We start from the raw sequence: 22114 nt of genomic DNA, 5'->3' as shown, positions 1-22114 counted from the left end.
GGACAGTCATGGCGAGGGCCGTAGCGTGACCTAGACCTGTTTGTGTCTGGACATCCCTGAACTGGTCGGTCCCGTTTTGTAACTTTCTCTCGAATATCGTCGACTTCCTCGTCATACATGGTTGATCGGTTAGGCTTTCTAAATTTCTTCCTAAAATATCCGGAGTACAACATTAGCTAATAACATATAATGGATAACTGTAAAGGTATTCTGTGACATTAGCAAGTCCATTTCATACGACTTACTGTAATGGAATGTTTAAAAACTACCATAAAGAAAAAGACTCATTTTTATTCCATGCATACATACGTATGAATACACTTAAACAGTCTAATATTGCAAGACTAGCCATTATTTCATGGCATTCTGCTTAGTTGCCATTTTTATTGTTTTTTTAAATATTTTTGTAAGTTAGTTATTGCAAATTTATATACGTCGAACTCGAAAAAAGTATCCATTTACTGTTACCAATTTTGTCATTCATACATATTGTGTATTTATTTCTACAAACTATCGTATTAAATTTGAAAATAACTCAAATTTTGTATGCTTCATTTACTTTATTACAATTAGTTTTAAAACAAATTATCGACAGTTCCTACTTCTTTTTTTTTAATTTTTAAAATTTAAATTCATGAAAGATTGGTTAGCGAGTAGTAGGTACTGTAGGTGAGTTAGTAATTTTTATAATTCTATGAATTTAAAAAATAATTTTATATATTAATGTTTACGAAAAACATTTTAGCCTTATTGTACAAACAATCAAACTTATAAACAAGTAGGATTTAACCCACTCTTTTCTACAGAGGATGATCGAGTGGTATATCTGTATTAATATTCGTATGTCTAATTTTAGAATTAGGTCCCAGTAACAGCACTGACGAATGAGAAGCCATCTTTCTAACACATCCTTGGTCCTGGCACTAACTTGACAATCCTGCGTGACTGACAGTCACCACCTTGGCACCTAGATGGCACCGACCTCGGCCTCGATGTCCCCCATTTAGTTAACGAGTGCTTTAACAGTTTCTACAATTGCAATTTAATCTTATTACCACGAAAAGTGGCGTTTAAATGACTTAATAATTAATTCAGCGTTAAAGGACATTTATGAAGTAAAGTACTACGATTCCATAGTATTTCACGTGAAGTTACCAGATGCAGCAATCGTCAGGTAATCGGTACAGGCCGATGAGCTACAGTGCTTATCTAATCTATGGTGGTTCTGGATCTATTTTTGTCCGAGGTTAATTGGTCAGTCAAACACTGAGTAACCTTGAAGCTAAGTTGAGAGGGTGTATTGTTAAACAAAGTTGTTTTTTAAACAACGACTTATTGTTTATTTTTAAACTGTGACTTTGGCCGCAGCCTGTATATAGCACAAAAATATATATTTGTTTTGTTGGAACCTCTCATTCTATAACAGTCTGTATAAGGTGCTTTCTATTATAAACTAGGAAACATTTGAAAAATATGAAAGGTAACTGAATTGTATCAATAACTCTGTTATAACACGTTTCTGCGCAATATTCATTCATACACAATTTCATATTTGAGTTGTATTTCTTCTTTGAGCCAAATTAATTGGGGGAAACCTTGATTTCAGCGTCATAAGAACGTTAGACTTTTACGACTTAATTTCAAGTCGTAGAATTATGGTAGAGCTCCCATTTTAAATATGTAATATATACGTAACCACTTTTAATCCCTTGTTAGTTTTATCGATATTATTATTGTTTATTAAAAAAAATCTGAAACCTTTATTGTTTTTCATGGTTTGAATACTAAAAACGTATATACTTTACAAATTGTTAAAACGTTTGAATGCGTGTTGATAATATCTAATCAAATTCTATGGGGTAAATTTCAAGGCCGTTTCTCTACAGTTGCCTCTGAAGTTCCCAAACTAATCTTGAATACGAATCTAGTCTTGAAACAGAAACTCAAACACGCGGAAAGAATGTAAGATAACGCCACCGGACGCTTAACCGGTGACATAAGAATGTGATACCTGAGAATAAGTGACAGTGCCTCCTCGAATGACCGCAACTGTTGCGCGACGTCGATGTAGGCGTCGCTGTGACGCAATCAGGAAGGCACTGGCCTCGATTTCAGAGCGGCTTGTCAAGAAGAAAGCAATTTGGTCGCATTCTTGGCACGAATTGCATGAAATTGGTAAACATCCTTTATTGTAGCTTGTCAAAGTGAAGTACATGTTCGCTACTGATATTTTATACCATTTCTAACTGTTAGAAATTTAGATCTTTCTAGCAACCGGGCTTATTTGTCTTAAGAAATTTTTCATGACAAGCCTATAATATTGTTATTTTAAGATATATGCGATAGCAAATAAAACTATAATATATCGTTATCATTCTATAAATAAGTTCCTATTTTCACTACTTTGTAACATTTTATCAAGTGTCTGGTCAACTATACAACATTTATCAAATTATATTCCATTAGAAAATTGTATTTATTACATGTGTGGCAAATTTAACATTCGGATTGTACTGATTGTGTATACTATCAAAATTTTATTAAATAAAATAATACATTAATCCATAAAATAATATTTTTATAAAGGTTTCTTAAGTATTCACAGTATAGTACAAACACTTGTTCTGCAATAATATTTAAAATAATGTTTTTGTTTTGCATATTTTAAACGTAGGCTACATTCCCTGGTAGGAATAAAGTAATTTGTTTTGATTATAAAGTCAATTTTAGTAATTAACCTCCCTAAGCGGAAGTGAAGCTTTGGCTATGTAATATTCAAGTGCGCAACTTTTAAATTTAAAAATGTTATGTTTATATTTTTTATGTAGTTGAAAATTCTTATACTGCAGTGTTAAGTGTGATGATAACTCCATTAGTCGTATTTGGACCGTTTAAATTAGTGCCAAAACACAAATGCTCGAGAAACGAGGCGACTTTCTTTACCGACAAATTAGCACTTATTGTTGGCAAACAGAAAAGCGCTAGAGTGGCGAGAGAGGAACAGGAAGTGGCTATCCGGGTCGGTAAAGCGACCCAAACCACCTTGATTACACTGCTCTTAGCCGCCCAAGGCAATATACATACTCGTATGCAGGCCTGCTGTATGGTTGTATATTACTCATCGCTGGACCTTCAACCTCATTCAGGAAGGACACAACTGGGTGATAGATTGAGAAATATTGATATTACAATCTTTGAAGGATTGTAGATTTATATATCTTTCATATTAATAACAGAGAATGTCGTCTTATCTAAGGAATACTTGAGAAGTTAATATATGCCTGAGAACAAACAACGTGGTACCGTCGGCAGGAGGTCGGATGTCCAAGGCTGCCGGGTGGGTAACCTCTACAATTGGCCCACTTTTCCCAGTTTCCTGGTCTTTAGGTCAACTGGTCGAAGAATGAAAGTAACAGTCATTATCAGATATAAGTAGGAAGTAGTGGAACACCATGAAACAGACACGAACTGCCAAACGAGCAATGATAGTTGTTGAGGAAATTCGTGCTTCTTCGGCTATTCATTGTCATTTAGAAATATATTACACTCATTTGGATATGCCAATGCCAAGATTATAACTATATTGGAGTAAAAAACTAACATTATATACAAGTAAGATAGTTTCCAGTATTTTTGAAATTAAGATGATGGCAAGTAAAATGTTTCTCAAATAGTAATTGAAACTATGATTTTTGAGGCCCCAAAACATACTTCTTGAACATCCACGTAGTAACTCTTTGCATCTTTGTACTAAGAATGTATATATTCTACAACATTTGTGTAACTAAAATATTTTCTCTATTGTAAGCGAAGCCCAAATGTAAACAATATGTAAACAGCTGGACTCGGAAATATTTTAACCTCTCTGAATGGTTATGGTTATAGAAGTTTTGGAGATTGAGTTGACAAATTTTACAATTAGCGTTAAGAGATGTTCTCCTGTGGGAAATTAGATTGTGGTTAAAAATTGATTCATTAGTCCATGCCTGAGTGTTACGTAATAAATAATTAAAAGACTCCTAGACTCTGGATACGTATTAGGCTTAAGACTAATTATATAATTGAACTAGACTTTTCTTGAAAAAATATATTTGTAATATAGTGTTAAAACACTTAGGCAAATTCAAATTTCTTACGATGAACTTTGAGCAGGTTAAATAGTATAAAAATTCAGGGTATTACCCAACGTATTATATAAGAAGCATGAGATAATGAGAACTGGATTTCCAGGGTGCGGTGTCACTGGCCAGGACGAGTTCAAAGAAGTCAAACATGTGGGAGATTTGTGGAACACGTCTTCCTGCATCGAGCCTCCATTCGCCTGTCCACATCCCAGGATACAGTTCTTCCTGTATACCAGGTGAGAAGCAGACTGCACCCTTCACTGTCAATGGCGTAGTCCAGTAGGTATAGTGGTTGATAAACCAAGATAAACGAGTCAAGCAACGATGAAAGTAGCTGCTGCTTGGAAGTGAGGTTTAGCTGGGGCCGCCTCCTTGGTCTGACGTGGTGGTTCTCAAGTCAGATAGGTGCAATCGATTTTGAGTACCATATGAAAAATGTTTTTAATTTGAAATTTCTAGGTCAAATTTAACTTCCATAAATATAGAAAATAAGAAAAAAATTATGTTAATAATTTTAACCACGTGAAATTGAGGGAAGCTAAAGTACGAAATGTAAGCAATTTCTGAATCAGGTCTAAGTATTGCCGTTTATACAAATTTAATGAATATATATAAGAGTTGTTAGACAGGTATTTGGTCTTCCAATCATTAGTTAGTTTGGTTTATAAAACACACCCCACACACACACACACACACACACACACACACACACACACACACACACACACACACACACACACACACACACACACACACACACACACACACACACACACACACACACACACACACACACACACACACACACACACACACACACACACACACACACACACACACACACACACACACACACACACACACATTTATATATAAATTATCAGGTTATTATGTGGTTTTGGATTCTTGGTGAAAATGTAATGAATCGCCCAAAAATTGCCTCATAAGTTTGATTGCAATAGGTAGATTTCTGTGAATATGACAAAAAACTATGCAGACAACATTTGAGACCGAATACGTTAATGTTATGTGTTAGCCTCTGGGAATTGACCGGAAGAGAGAGTTGTAGGAACAATTTTCAGTTGGGTAGCCTTCTGATTTGTGTTCACTTTTAATCCTTCTCTCTGATTCATGTATTCACGAGCAGAAAATCGTTTATCTGCTCTAAACCATACTTACAATGTAAGACATAATGCTAATCTTATAATTGAGAAATCTTTATGAATTGATTTATAAATTCAACGTTTTATAACACAAGATACACTAAACCTTTAAAAAAGCTGTAGGGTCGCTATCTAATTGCACTAAATGGTTTTGAATGGAAATTGAGCAATACTACTGTAAATGAAGATAAAATGTAGTGCGTTAAATGCATGTTTTGTGAAATTACTGTTAATCACGTATGTTATGACGTATTGTATTAATTTACTATTAGTATGTATACTGAACTGATTTCCACACAAGTCATACATCTTCAATTCTGTCAATTAATGTATATTGATTATACGTACATAGTTAAATAATTACGGGAGTAAATGCTTAAATCAAAGTTTGAGATTGGAATTATATGAAACTAATTTGAAGCCCGATTATTGTTACTGACTAGAAGATGACTTTGCGGCCGAAACAGAATAGAATATTTATTTATTTCCATTTTTTACATACAATATATACATTAGAAATATCGGAACAAAAAATAACCATCTAATCTCCAGTAGGCGATGGTTATGGAAATTAACAGAAACATGTACTTATAAAATAAATTAAACTATGGAAAAAAACATTAAAACTACAACTTAATTATTAGTCTTCCAAACATTACACTAGAACTAGCGGCTTCTGCAGCGCGTGAACACATACTATTAACTTAAAACATTTCTTCAAAATAAAGTTAAAAAATAACTAAAAATATAATACAGTAGCAGCAAAATATATCAATACAGTATACTCACTAACAAACCATGATTCAACTAAAATTAGTAAAATAAACAGGTGTCCATAATTATAATAGATGTATAAATATAAAATTATGTCAAGATTGAAAAAAGAAAATTTAAATTGTCAACACTATGAATCTTAAATACTTTTTGAAAATAAATTGGAACTATTAATTTTTTAAATTTTATCAGGCAACAGGGAAACTCAAGATTCCCAACGTGTTAGCAAAGTTTCGACGCGCTGTATACTGAAAAACTTGGATAATAGTCATACTCCAGACTCATTCAGACAAACCACAATAAACTTTGGACAACAATGGATCTTTAGTATATGTGGTGTGGCTTACTATTTAGTCAGTGGATGCTTAGTCAAACAATAATAACAAAAGTTTAGTTAAACATTTCATAGAAATTAGTTTTATATAGCGAGGCCAAATTACTTTAATATTATTCAAATAATAATAATGTTTTAGAAATTTCTAACATGGATAAAAAGAGATGATACCCATACACCGGTCGTGTAAGCCTAAGAGTTAAGACCGTAGTGTGTTTGATAAGACTTGCGAGGTCAGTCAGTTAAGCTGAGCATACACCCAGCGATTTGTAGCTGTCAAATCATTTGAAGAGAAGTTAACAGATCTGTCAAGTACGAGAACGATAAACGTAATAAACAAAACACAAACATACATGATGGCCCAGGAAGTGACCGTGAGGCCGTGACAGGTCAACTGGTCCCGCAGAGAAAGTGGAGAAAGGTCCCATTACTTTCTCCGCATTACACAGAGTTGCGCGGGCTGACGTCACTATAACTTTGTTACGTAACCTGTGTTGCTCCGCGGGACTGCAATGTTAATTGGGTCCACTTGCAGGGAAAATATCTATTCTACGAGTATTTTATGTGGGCGATACGTGTTGGAGAGCACGATTTTCCTTAGTAGAAAACTATTTTTATTAAAGTGTACGTATACATAAAAAGTGTGTTTTAGTAAGAGTGAATACAGAATATCGAGTGTAGAAAAGATAGAAATAGAACACAGGAGCCCCAATGGTTATTACTCCGATCACAGCGCCTCCGACGGTCAACTTAAGAAGTACAATTGGCGGGACGTAGCATCATCGCTAGTGGATTTTGTTGACAGGTCTTTTATTGTTTCTTACGACAAGAATCTTATAAATTGCACTTAGTCCTGTAAAAACCTTTGCGCTGCTTCCGGAGTAACATGATGGGTAAGGTTAGGGAGTAGGGGCCGCCTCCTATTGAGATCCACGAGGAAGAATTATAGGGCACTACATCTCAAGTCATGTCTCCCCGGAAGTAGGGAAGGCCAGCTCTGAACCAGTCTCTCTAGTCAAAGCAGGCAGAGGGTGTCACATCCTTGTTGAGGTTAGCAAGAACGTCTGAGGTTAGGGAACAAACCCCACCAACTCCAACAGTCATCTCCCACAGTAGACTAGACCTATCGAATTGCCCATGAACCCCAGAATCTCGACATTTACGGTTTGTGATGTGTCGCTCCTGGGCATCCATAAGGTTGTCCATATTGAAATGACGCATCGGTTTTTGCTGTGCCCAGTGATGGGTTCAACTGGAAGGTATAAACCAGCCAGAAGTGATCCCTGCTGGGTAGTTGACAGGTCTTAGTGAGACAAGACGCCTGACTTTGGATTGATGTAGAGTTCTATGTTGATAGGTACACTCAGGCGACCCCTGACCTGTTGGATACGACAGACCCCAACTCTCTGTACGCGTCTCACTTCAACCCCAGCCACCCCACCAAGGTGATCATTCATGGGTTCCAGGGAGGCCGTAACCTAGCGCCCAGCACCGACCTACGGGACGGTAAGTCTGCCTTGGTTATGGTTGTGCTTGTGTTATAATCTCATGATGGTTCTCATAACAATATTGTTATAACCATTATAATCCTCGTCATGTTACTCATGAGTAAATGTGACTGATCAGTAGCTACTGAAGAAATAGATTCCAGGATTCCAGGACATGTTATGTCATTGGGAAAATACCACTTACTAAGGCCGCTTGAATCACGGTTTAAACCAAGCGGTTTCCTATAACCTCTCAGGTTATGACCTTTTTAGTGTCATAATATATAGTGTGAACAAATTAGAAGCGAAGGCCCCATTCAAAATTGCCTACCTAAATTGATCAAATTCCTAAACAATTTTTAAATCTACTCTACAACAATTGTGTTTTGATAATTGGTTCTTTAAAATTTCTCCAGCGCGTACTAAGAGTATATGTTATCAAACCACACAGACACAAATTATGGCAAAGCAACAAACATGCATTGGATTACCTGGTATTTTTTAAATGTGAAAATTAAACAATCAATTTGCTCAAAAATATCACTTTTGTTTACACACACATTTATTTAATTTCGTGACCAAGTTAATTGCAAACACAAACTTTTAAAATTTGCCTTGTAAAATGAAACCAAATGTTTTTTTCGTAATTAAAAATCTAATATTAAAAGTAATTAATTTTGAAATTGAACAAATAAACAACAATAATATAAATATTGAAATTAAAGTATATCGGCCAGAACAAAATGTTAAATTAATCTATATAAGTTAATTAAATAATAACGTGTCTACGTATATACTTTAATATTTTTTATTAATAATTTCATTGAGTGGCAGATTTATTTATTTCCACCTCAATTGATGCTTTTGTAACGGATGTCGCTAGTTCAGATGGGAATCGCGGATAATATTTCACTATTAAATTTATCAATTAAATTGATCATATGGATTTTCAATGTAGGTACCTTTACGATTAAATGGTGACAGCAGTATTTTACCATCAACTTTCCTACTTACATGTACAGTAAATCTACTGAATGATAGATAATATAACGCATTAAAACGGTCTGTTCCTAGCACCGTCTTACGCATTCAAATTTACCAGTTTCGCCGCAAGATAGCAGGTTAATCAAGATCCATAGAACATATCATTGAGTGATTTTTATATAATTTTTTAATCACTGGCTAATCTCTAGTTTTGAATCTTGATCGGAGAAACGAAATTTGGTTCTTGCAATTGTTTACACCTAAACAGAAGAAGTTGGCTTGATGTTTGTTTATCAAAAGACATTTTAGACCAGAAAGCAAAGGTTTCTACTCAGTTGAAAGTACACAAAATACATTTTCTGTCCTAGTTACCAACCGCCAGGATTTATTATATGATTTATAGGGAGGGACCTGTGGTATTAGTTTTTAATGTTTTTTATTTTGGTTTTTATATAAGTTCCTTTGTTTTTTGCTCCAATTTCGTTAAAGTATGGTAACGTTTAGCTTTAGTATCTTGAAATGGTTTAGTTTTCATCTTGAGAATAATGTTTTATACAAATATTAGCCTAGAGTAAAGAACTCCACTCTAAATTCGTCAAATAAATTAGTTAAGTGGTTGTTTTTGTTTGCTAGAAACAATTATTGAACGTCTAGTTCATCTTTTATAGTTTAATATAGGAATGCTATGTAAAATATCTGCAGCTTTGTCTACTGCAGAATTTAATAATGAGCATCATCGTATAGTATAAGAGGTGAGAGCTGTTTTGCACTGCATTAAGCACAACACCTAAAGACTCTTTTATTTTTTCTTGAATTCGATAAAGGGATTTCTCTTAAGAAAGAAATCGACCTTTAGCCACGCTGTGTTTGGTGGAGGTCGAAATGGGAAGGTGTAGATATGTAGTGTTAAAAATATGAAACGATAATATTTTCTCAGATTGCTTTCTTCCTAGCTTGGCGCACTTAAAGCGGTCAGAAGACACATGCAGTAGTTAGTTAGTTAGATAATAGTTACTTATCATTGTCAGACAACTAGATAAAGAGACTGAAAGTCGCTACTTTAATTTTCTATATATTATTAGTCGACGCCGATTTAACATTTATTTACGGATCAGACGTTTGGCGCACTTAAAGCGGTCAGAAGACACATGCAGTAGTTAGTTATATAATAGTTACTTATCATTGTCAGAAAACTAGATAAAGAGACTGAAAGTCGCTACTTTAGTGTTCTATATATTACTATTCAACGCCGATTTAACATTTATTTACGGATCAGACGTTTGGCACACTTATAGCGGTCAGAAGACACATGCAGTAGTTAGTTAGATAATAGTTACTTATCATTGTCAGACAAATAGATAAAGAGACTGAAAGTCGCTACTTTAATGTTCTATATATTACTATTCAACGCCGATTTAACATTTATTTACGGATCAGACGTTTGGCGCACTTAAAGCGGTCAGAAGACACATGCAGTAGTTAGTTAGATAATAGTTACTTATCATTGTCAGAAAACTAGATAAAGAGACTGAAAGTCGCTACTTTAGTGTTCTATATATTACTATTCAACGCCGATTTAACATTTATTTACGGATCAGACGTTTGGCGCACTTAAAGCGGTCAGAAGACACATGCAGTAGTTAGTTAGATAATAGTTACTTATCATTGTCAGAAAACTAGATAAAGAGACTGAAAGTCGCTACTTTAGTGTTCTATATATTACTATTCAACGCCGATTTAACATTTATTTACGGATCAGACGTTTGGCGCACTTAAAGCGGTCAGAAGACACATGCAGTAGTTAGTTAGATAATAGTTACTTATCATTGTCAGAAAACTAGATAAAGAGACTGAAAGTCGCTACTTTAGTGTTCTATATATTACTATTCAACGCCGATTTAACATTTATTTACGGATCAGACGTTTGGCGCACTTAAAGCGGTCAGAAGACACATGCAGTAGTTAGTTAGATAATAGTTACTTATCATTGTCAGAAAACTAGATAAAAAGACTGAAAGTCGCTACTTTAGTGTTCTATATATTACTATTCAACGCCGATTTAACATTTATTTACGGATCAGACGTTTGGCACACTTATAGCGGTCAGAAGACACATGCAGTAGTTAGTTAGATAATAGTTACTTATCATTGTCAGAAAACTAGATAAAGAGACTGAAAGTCGCTACTTTAATGTTCTATATATTACTGTTCAACGCCGATTTAACATTTATTTACGGATCAGATGTTGGTTTTAAGTACGTTATGCTAGAAAAATTTGATCTGAGAGAAAATTAAAACTAAATATATGTAACCCTTTTGATACTCTCCCCATTTTGATTTCTTAGGAGAAATTTCTCCATTTTAAGAAAAACCAGGTTGTGTGCATGTACAATACAAATTAGCTCTGGGCTCCTGAAGTAACAATTAAGACCATTCATATCAATATGTAAATAGACAGTATTGGGTTCTCAGTATCACACTTAGTTATCCGGCAGTGCTGTAAACTTTCAAAAACCAGGTTGTGTGCATGTACAATACAAATTAGCTCTGGGCTCCTGAAGTAACAATTAAGACCATTCATATCAATATGTAAATAGACAGTATTGGGTTCTCAGTATCACACTTAGTTATCCGGCAGTGCTGTAAACTTTCAAAAACCAGGTTGTGTGCATGTACAATACAAATTAGCTCTGGGCTCCTGAAGTAACAATTAAGACCATTCATATCAATATGTAAATAGACAGTATTGGGTTCTCAGTATCACACTTAGTTATCCGGCAGTGCTGTAAACTTTCAAAAACCAGGTTGTGTGCATGTACAATACAAATTAGCTCTGGGCTCCTGAAGTAACAATTAAGACCATTCATATCAATATGTAAATAGACAGTATTGGGTTCTCAGTATCACACTTAGTTATCCGGCAGTGCTGTAAACTTTCAAAAACCAGGTTGTGTGCATGTACAATACAAATTAGCTCTGGGCTCCTGAAGTAACAATTAAGACCATTCATATCAATATGTAAATAGACAGTATTGGGTTCTCAGTATCACACTTAGTTATCCGGCAGTGCTGTAAACTTTCAAAAAACCAGGTTGTGTGCATGTACAATACAAATTAGCTCTGGGCTCCTGAAGTAACAATTAAGACCATTCATATCAATATGTAAATAGACAGTATTGGGTTCTCAGTATCACACTTAGTTATCCGGCAGTGCTGTAAACTTTCAAAAACCAGGTTGTGTGCATGTACAATACAAATTAGCTCTGGGCTCCTGAAGTAACAATTAAGACCATTCATATCAATATGTAAATAGACAGTATTGGGTTCTCAGTATCACACTTAGTTATCCGGCAGTGCTGTAAACTTTCAAAAACCAGGTTGTGTGCATGTACAATACAAATTAGCTCTGGGCTCCTGAAGTAACAATTAAGACCATTCATATCAATATGTAAATTGACAGTATTGGGTTCTCAGTATCACACTTAGTTATCCGGCAGTGCTGTAAACTTTCAAAAACCAGGTTGTGTGCATGTACAATACAAATTAGCTCTGGGCTCCTTGAAGTAACAATTAAGACCATTCATATCAATATGTAAATTGACAGTATTGGGTTCTCAGTATCACACTTAGTTATCCGGCAGTGCTGTAAACTTTCAAAAACCAGGTTGTGTGCATGTACAATACAAATTAGCTCTGGGCTCCTGAAGTAACAATTAAGACCATTCATATCAATATGTAAATAGACAGTATTGGGTTCTCAGTATCACACTTAGTTATCCGGCAGTGCTGTAAACTTTCAAAAACCAGGTTGTGTGCATGTACAATACAAATTAGCTCTGGGCTCCTGAAGTAACAATTAAGACCATTCATATCAATATGTAAATAGACAGTATTGGGTTCTCAGTATCACACTTAGTTATCCGGCAGTGCTGTAAACTTTCAAAAACCCTTTAGTGTTCTTATAAATTATTTTTGTACATAATTATTCGTACCAGGGTCTTTTGCGTCTGAAGAAAGGAAAATCATAGGAAACTAGGAAGAATTAGTCATTACTACTATGAGTCTACGGGAGGAAATATTAAAAATGTTTTCCCAATAATTATTAACCTCTGTGTCCAGCATACTTCAAGAGGGGAAACTACAACATCATAATCGTGGACTACTCGACGCTGGTGAAGCTGCCCTGCCTCAGCCAGATGGAGTGGAGCCCGCGATTCTGCGCCCAGTGTATCGCACAGATGGTGGACTATCTGGCTTACCATCCCCGAGGCGTGGTCCCAGACACTCTTCACCTCATGGGCTACAGCATCGGCGCCCACATCGCCGGCCTCACCGCCAACTTCGTGCAGGAGGGCAAGCTGGGTCGCATCACCGGTTAGTTTTAGTACACCTTTTCAAAAACCATCCAATCAATAATTTCTTGACGATTCTTATCAAATTCTGAGTGAAACCTGCAGCCTTGCGTGATAACACATTTGAAGTAACAGTATTTCAAACTTAAATTTGTATGAGCAAAGAAATTTGTATGAATAAGCAAATAAATTTTATTTGTCAACGTGGTTTAAAACTAAAAGTACCAGTTCTCCACCTGGGTCTTTTTTAGGGGGATTGTCCTTGAAAAATCCAACTTTCGACAAACAAATCTCACCTTGTCTTAAGATTTCGATAATGTTGTTTTGGATTCTATGCAGTGATAACCTAATAAATGTATATAGAATAAATCGAGTCCTCTGTCATAAGTAACTTTGCAAATATTCCTAACAGTGATGTTTTTAATATAAAATACACATCTATCGATTACTGAAAAGTAATATTATTGATGAAATAAATTTAGAGATTAGTTTCCCTTATTATAACCGTGTCAATGTAGGACATTAGACCAAACTTTTACAACACTGTTTATCTCAATATTACTTTTGAATCTAATTAAAAAAATAAGCTAAGAAACCTGAGCTAGCCTATCCTAAAAAAAGTAAATTAAGATATATTAAATTTCCTTTTCGTAAAAGTTTGGTAAATATGAATTGGAGATGTACTATAATGTTCGTTTCATTATCATTATTGTTCTTTATATTTCGTAAGAAAACTGGAACATTAATTAGACATAATACTGATAAACGGACATTTTTGTTCCTAATATCGGTGCAAAATACATTTTGAAAGGAACAAATTTATTTCATTAATACTAAATAAGTTACTCCTAAAGAAAGAAACAGTACAAAGTTCATTGAAGGCTGATTAATATGCAATCATTTCAACTTTAGTGTCAATCTAAAATGATTGGAATAAAAGTGGTTGATCGGTAGATCATTCGGATTTCTGTAATGCGTGATTACTAAATTGACAATGTATGAAATTCAAAATCTAAACAATATAAGTTTTTTTGTGTTATAATCTAGATTTTCACTTCTTTTAGGTCAGTTAAACACAAAATAATTGCAAACTAGTAATGCAATAGCTTTAATTATTTCACTCTCATAGCTATAGAAACTGTTACATACATAGGCGCGTTTATATAAATGCAAAAATATATACTAACCAAGTGGTAAATTTGTATTTTATGCATTGTTTAGGAGCGACATAATATGATTAAATGAAGTACTCAAAGTCAGAATGTGAGGAGTGAGAGAAGGGAAATAGAAGTGGTTCAGCATTCAAGCCCTGCTGCACACCATACATACTTGTCTCACAGATGGTTGCTAAGCTGATTCATGCTCCTCATAATACTGGCACGGTTTAACATCCTTTACAGCGTGGGAGATCATACGTCAGCACTGAGGACGACTCAGTCTCTTATTTACCTGATGTTCAATATTCATTACGTTTATGAGACTTATAAGTGCCGATGACATTATTTTAATGTTAATATATTAATTATGTTTGTTTTGTATACGATTTGTATAAAAAGTGGAAAGCACTATAATTTTACTCTTGTGATACGACACTACTCTGCTCTTTACAAGAATAAACAGCGTTTTTATTGATGCTCCTTCAGCAGAAAAAACATGATAATCTTGTTTGAGATCTTTGCAAAAGAGCTTACACTTCTTCTGAGAGCTCGCAAACAGTGAAATAGTCTGCATAAACCGCCATTTCTCTCTCTCGAAATTTTAGAAAAACAAACTTTTCCTTCAAGATATTTATTAAGAGTAGCTAAATCTCTTGCATTTTATAAGGGGAGTTAAATAACTTAAAACAACATAGTGACCTTATTGGAAGTTATGAGTCTAATCAACTCTTACGTACAAGTATAGGTTATACTTCTTTATTTTATATTTTATTTGTTTAAAAATGTGAGAGCCCAATCTTCTTTTAAGCCTTATTCTGCCTTACTTCAGGTCACTGCCGTGACAATATAATATAATATAGGGAGTACTATTAAGTTACTCATGGGAAATGTAGAAAAAACACAACTCATATGGTCGGACGCTGGGAAAAAAAATGTTATCTCACATTTTTTGGAACAATCTTGATTTAATCCCATATAAAATACTTCCAAAAGTAACAAAAGAATGGTTTTGGGCATAAATGTTATGTGGGTATAACATACATAATATAATATACCGGTATAGGTTTTCTAAACCGGCAAAATGTACCTGAAACCAATGTTAGTCTCCGTTCGAATCCAAATATTCTTTTGGCTAAAAGAAATAAAAATGTATTGTTTACGACGGAATAAATGGAAAAGATGTACATTATGAAATTAAATAACGTTGAACACACAATTAAATCAGTTTGAAAAAATATGACAAATTCAAAAATAATTTAGCTATAATACACATTACTCTTATTTTGCCGGATTTTTGAAGTGCCCATAACACAGTAGATACAGTTTTGCATTTGTGGATGAAAATATGTCAAATCATGTTTAAATGGATTTTAATATAATTTATGATTTTTCGTCAGTATTAACATAAACAGTGCACTTTTATATTATGTTGGAGACTGACTAAAAAGGCTACATAAATAGAAACTTCAAGTACCTTTTTATAAAATAACGTTAGAACTTGTTATTGGTTCCAAATTAATTATTGAATTGGAACCAAGTCTTTTTAATTATGGAATAATGAGATTCAAATTATTCTCTTTCAAATACAACAAAACTACGTCTTAATTACATTTAAAACACACAGAACCAATACTTAAAAACTTTTATTTTTGTGAGGGCTTTCGATAACAAAGCTATCTTTGTCGGATACTTAGGTTAAGGCATTTCTTTTGAATAGACGAATACATAAAATAAAAATTCTTTTCAACACACTTTAAAGTTATTTAAGCTAACCAATAACTTTGTCTGCTCAATCTTCTTGAATATTTATTTACTTGAATATGATCAAATTCCAGGTTTGGATCCGACCATTATCTTCTACATGGCCAACAACCGGTCAAAGGACCTGGACCCGAGTGACGCTCACTTCGTGGATGTGATACACACGGGAGCTGGGGTTCTGGGACAATGGGGACCCAACGGGCACGCCGACTTCTACGTGAACGGAGGCACCAGCCAGCCCGGCTGCACCAGCAACAGTATCATCAGTGAGTAGATTCTTACACATCCTACTCCAATAATTACCATTGTGTATCTTAAATATATTATAATAAGTTTAACTAGACAGAGAACACATTAATATTGTTTTAATAATATCTCAGAACTGTATTAGCTAACGATAAACGACATACAGATTTGAAATAAGTTTGATTTCAAAAAGTAACTTGAGCATTCAAATGCTGCAAGCAGTAACAGGGACTGCACCTTTTGAAACATACCAAGACCGGAGTACATCTAAATCTGTTGAAGTTTGTTTAATTTTATATTTACAAGGACTGGTAAATATAAAACTCTGGTCTCATCATAACTAAGTGTTAGTGAAACACTAAGAGTCAGGATCCTCATACAAAGAGGCACCAGCTAACCGGGCTCCTCCTGTAACAGTATCATCAGTGAGTAGTTGTTGGTGATACACTAAAAGCCAATATCCTCAGTCATAAAGGCACCAGCTAACCGGGCTCCTCCAGTAACAGTATCATCAGTGAGTAGTTGTTGGTGATGCACTAAAAGCCAATATCCTCAGTCATAGAGGCATCAGCTAACCGGACTCCTCCTGTAACAGTATCATCAGTAAATAGTTGTTGGTGCACACTAAAAGCCAATATCCTCAGTCATAAAGGCACCAGCTAACCGGACTCCTCCTGTAACAGTATCATCAGTGAATAGTTGTTGGTGATACACTGAAAGCCAAGATCCTCATACACAGAGGCACCAGCCAACGGGGCTCTCCAGAAACAGTATCATCATGACTAGATGTTAGTGACACATTATGGGCCAATATCCTAAGACAGAATGGAACATACTCGTAACTATGAAATAAAATCACATTCAACCTATATTACCAGGGGTACAGGGATGTGTTAAGTTGTTAAAATAAACTTGCTTATAGTGCGTGAGAGGAGAGAAAATAGTACATAAAGAAGACCATGTAAGAGGTGACAAAATAAATATATATAGTAACTAATATTTGCCACCTATATCTATACCAGCAGTGACGAGTTCAAATATTAAATTTAAAAACGTAAAAGTATCTTTGCAGAACTTGATTTTTGAATTACATATCTTACTAACATTATAATTATTAAAAACCTTTATAATGAATTTTCTGGTTTGGAATTGAAATCCCAACCACGTATTAGTCGACAGTATATGGAATGAGTAGAAGGGGTTGGGTGACGTGAGAAGACGAAGAGACTCACATTTAAAAGTCTGAATTGTGGTCCAAACCTGTGGTTACCTTGTGAGTGTCTAATAGTGACGTTGTTGTATTTATTGTTGCAGAGACTCTCTCCTGCGACCATACCAAAGTCACTCCCTACTTTATCGAGTCTATCAACTCTGAAGCCGGGTTCTGGTCTGTCCCTTGCTCAAACCGCTTCCTCTTCATGTTGGGCTTCTGCAACCCTCCCGCCCAGGACTGGGTGCTCATGGGCGAGCACGCAAACCCCAAGTGAGTGATTTCTATTTTTTTCCATTTTCCATATATTAGGAGAAGATAAAGGGTAAGAACTAATTGTTGAGAGTGGGACTGAACAGTAACGACAATATTGCAAAAGTAAAAATCTTATTATTGTCTGAAGATTGGTTGCATATTTGTATAACGTACATCGAGTCTTGATTTCCTTATCTCACTTGTAATTTTTGGACTTATAACTATTTAAAAAGATGTTATTAATTATGTAAAATCAATATGGGTGACAAATTGGTTTGGATATTTTATCATTCCAAATGTCTAACAAAATAATGTGACAACCAAAATCAAAAGTATCTATGTAGGCAATACACTGGATTGGTTCACAATGAACAAAATACTGTTCAAGATAACCACACAATTGTGAACATTATTTAAAATTTTTCATTTAAGGTAATTAAAAATATTCAATCCCACGGTGTATTTTAAATCTTTTATACAACTGAACTACGAAATTTTAGTATGTACGTATCACCTTCCTAAAGTCCGGTTTATTTGACGTCCTTGAACACAGCTTAATATTTTGAATGTTAAAAAAACAATTGAGAGCCGATTCCCATTTTGAGCCTTACTCTGCTCATCCCCATAGGCCGCTAACTTGTGCGAGGATATATAAGGGAGACAGTTTACTCATACAAGGTCGACTATACTAAAAAAGTGCTAAGGGCAATGTCACGATTTGAACCTGCGCTATCTCTAACTCAGACCCAAAGTCCAACGTCGTTTTTCTTCCTTTTTTAAGCCTCAGCGTTAGCTATACCGATGTTCACTGTTTTTATTAGCTTAGTACACTAATTTATCGTGTCTGTACATGATGGGACCTCCCCGGGACTTGAACCCGTGATCTCTCAGTTACAGATCCGGGACTATATTCATTGCTCTACGGAAGAGGATATTCATCGTCTTTTTCTGTGCGACCATCATCTCTCCTGTATATTATACCGGTTCTTCCGTGTGTTGTATATTGTATATATGAATACGAAGTACTTGTTCATACACTTGCAGTTGATTGGTTCAAGATTTATCTCATATTTTACGTTAATTGCTTTCAATTTTCTCATTACACGTGTTAAAAAAGAAACTTTTGGTTGTAAAACTGTGTAACATTTAATAAAATGATCAAAACCTATTCGGTATCTGGCCTTAATCTGGGTAAACAACTCAATAAAACTTCAGTTAAACTTTATAGGTTATGTTAGTTACAACTGTTCTACGGCATGTTTACAATAAAACACATTTTTCTTAGTACACAATTCTTTTTACATTCACTTGCACGATCAAGTGCCAGTATTTATATTGACATATTGTAAGTTGTTTTATTTGTAACATTATGATATTTATAGTGTATTTCCAAAATTTTGAATATTTAATATAGTGTGACAAGTATAAAAATAATTCCTACACGAATACTGTACGAGTTATATTATATTTCAGGATTCGAGGTATATTCTACCTAACGACGAACGCCAACCCTCCCTACGCCCAGGGTCTGCCCGGCCGGTTCAGGCCGAAGCCGTCAAGACAACAGAGACAGTCCAGAAAAACGTAGCGCAGAACGTTTCACTACCAACTTTCTGTGATTTGATCGAAGATATTATATAATATAAAATAACTTTAGATACTCATTATGAATAGCGGTACAAACACATTTTATCATGTAAATATGTAACCCTGTAGATGTTTCCGTATACTCGTACACTGAATTGCTACATGAAGGCATTAACCTATCGCAGTGTATGATTACAACATAACCTAAAAATGAACTTTTTGTATTATTAATGTACGACCAGTGTGTGATTTTGAACTCCCAAGATCAAGAGATAGTACTTGTCTATTTGGAAGTTCAGACATAACATGACCCGCAGGGCACATAAAGATCTTGATCCAGTGTACCAACAAAACAAGAAAAAATATATCTTAGAAGAAACGTTCTGTTCTTTCATTGGTAATTTCTTTTCTTTAAAATAATATTACACATTAGTTCAATTGGATTGCATCATGCCAGTTATATTTGTCGTCTTTTGACAATATTGTTGATAATTGACAATTTATATCAGTGATGAAAATTCTGTCAAATTATATCAATTGCTGGTATTAAAGCCTTGTGCAATGGATCACGTGGTCTGCTCAGTAAGGATTAGTTTATCAGTGTCAGATGAGATAGTAATATTTTTACTTCATTATAGCGTCGTTGTTACCAGAATGTAAGTTATCAAACAAAGTTTATCACCTTGGTACAGCTACTCCAATTTGACAAGAGGTAAAGTAATCATTCAATGCTAAATATTTGTTACTTTAAACGTTCTGGTTGCGGTCTATCTATCATCTATCAGCAAACGATAGAAAAATTACTTATAAATATACTGAAAAAAGTGTTAAACATATTATTGGTTGTAGGTTAGCGAAACCTTTCGTTAGGCTGGAAAAAATTCATTTCTGCTTGTCTATCTGTCTAATGATATGTCTGTCCGCTCGATATCCCGAAAACGAGCAAATAACTTGAAATAAGTCTATAGACTTGAAATTAATTCATTTCTATATGATGAACAACGAGTTCGAGTATGGTGCATGTCTTTACTGCATGAAATTTGGCTGACAGCAAATATTTTTACATTGGTTTTATAGGTAACCATAATGGCAACGTGAAAATAACAGAATGACTAAATCTATAAACAAACTCTATATATTTATAAAATATTTAAACATATTACATATCAACACATGTAGCCTAAATATCGCAACACACTCAATATCATTTTATGGTGTTTTGGTGTGTAGAATTTTAATATATAAACATTGATATCAAACGTAACTTAATGAATAAAATGTAAATTTATCAAGTAGCTAGATATTTTGAGAACGATTTAATTTAAGACTTGAGAGATGCTCGAAACTTCATTCCTTCACAGGGAAAAATGAGTTCTAAGATTTGCGTGTCCATTGTCCGACCAAGGAATTTTGCTCAGCGTCGTTGAAGCTTATCATTCAGTAGTTTTGCAAATTCTCTTTGCCGTGTAGTTGTCTTTTCTTCTATCTGGCAAACTTAAAATTCTACATTAAACCTGAGCAAAGCCTGTTGAGCGTCACGTGCCTTGGCGTACATTCATCTAGTATTAAGTAAACTCTGACAATCAGAAGTACTCAATATCGAAATTTAATCCGATTAAATTAGGTCTTTACAAGACGATTCAAATGGGTTACAACTCTAAGATTGGTAGTGTTAGCGTTACATGCCGCACAGAACGTACACAAAATGCCAACCACACAATGTTCATATGAATGCGAGGGATGTTCTCTTCCAAACATACAGTCCGGCATTACTGTGTGTTACTCATATATATTGTTTCTCATTAAATATGATTTAGTCATTACTGTAAAATAAAGCTATTTTTCTTAATATATTCCTAACCATATCCTGAACTTTGTGAGTTTAAATAGTTTTCATTTGATTTAGCAAGAAGCAAATCCAGTACAAAAATGGCAACTCCACGTGATATATACCAAACATTGCGGTGTGTATTTAGTTTCTGGCCCGGATTTTTTAGTTTTACTGGTTGTTTTCCTTATTGAAATATAAACTTGATTATGAAATTACTAGCCAACAACTCATAATCAAGTTTTTTGTGATATTCAATTACGGAGAAATACCGAGTGAATATATGGTCTAACAATGGTCATACTTCGCTTCACACCACTGGATGTTGGGGTGGTTATATATTTATTGTGCAGACCTCATACCTTTCTCTATTTAATGTTACTTTGAGATGTAACGTGTATTCTTTATATTGTTCTATCGTTTTTTTAAGATTCTCAATGACCATATAACTGTAAATTGCTCATATATTTTATATGTATGTCAGGTAATTAAGTAGTTCTATGAGTGTGTATATATACATGTATTTATTATTTGTACAGTACCATTGTTTTATAACTTGCCATGTTTTAAGTTAATAAATCAAGTTTGTAAAATACTCTATGCGTTTAGTATACCATAATCTAGAACTTGTATTCAATGATAATCGCTTATTTATTAGATCTCAAACATTTTCTAATTCGTTGACTCAATATTAACCACTCCGCTGCATGGTAGGTAAAACGTTATAGTCTTGTACTCAGGGGATCACACACACTCATAAGGTGAAACAGAATTTCTGGGGGGGGGGGGGGTGGACAGGAGTTGATCTCCCATACTCGACGAGTATTTTCACTCAGATACAACTAAAACCAT

At 34.5% G+C, this 22114-nt stretch overlaps 1 protein-coding gene across 2 annotated transcripts in view; it reads left to right on the top strand.

Annotated features, from left to right (window-relative positions):
• Nucleotides 1-21857, top strand: part of LOC124357033 (pancreatic lipase-related protein 2) — a 50241-nt gene extending 28384 nt beyond the window's left edge. For both annotated transcript variants that reach the window (XM_046808411.1, XM_046808410.1), the window contains exons 3-8: nt 4231-4360; nt 7753-7901; nt 12986-13240; nt 16211-16402; nt 17697-17865; nt 19321-21857. In XM_046808411.1, coding sequence (XP_046664367.1) covers nt 4231-4360; nt 7753-7901; nt 12986-13240; nt 16211-16402; nt 17697-17865; nt 19321-19435 — 1010 coding nt within the window. In that variant the 3' untranslated portion in view covers nt 19436-21857. The remainder of the gene's footprint in view (nt 1-4230; nt 4361-7752; nt 7902-12985; nt 13241-16210; nt 16403-17696; nt 17866-19320) is intronic.
• The last annotated feature ends 257 nt before the right edge of the window (nt 21858-22114 follow it).

This window comes from Homalodisca vitripennis, chromosome 3 (genome assembly GCF_021130785.1).
Source record: "Homalodisca vitripennis isolate AUS2020 chromosome 3, UT_GWSS_2.1, whole genome shotgun sequence".
Classification (NCBI taxonomy): domain Eukaryota; kingdom Metazoa; phylum Arthropoda; class Insecta; order Hemiptera; family Cicadellidae; genus Homalodisca; species Homalodisca vitripennis.
This window is presented reverse-complemented; position numbering and strand designations above follow the sequence as displayed.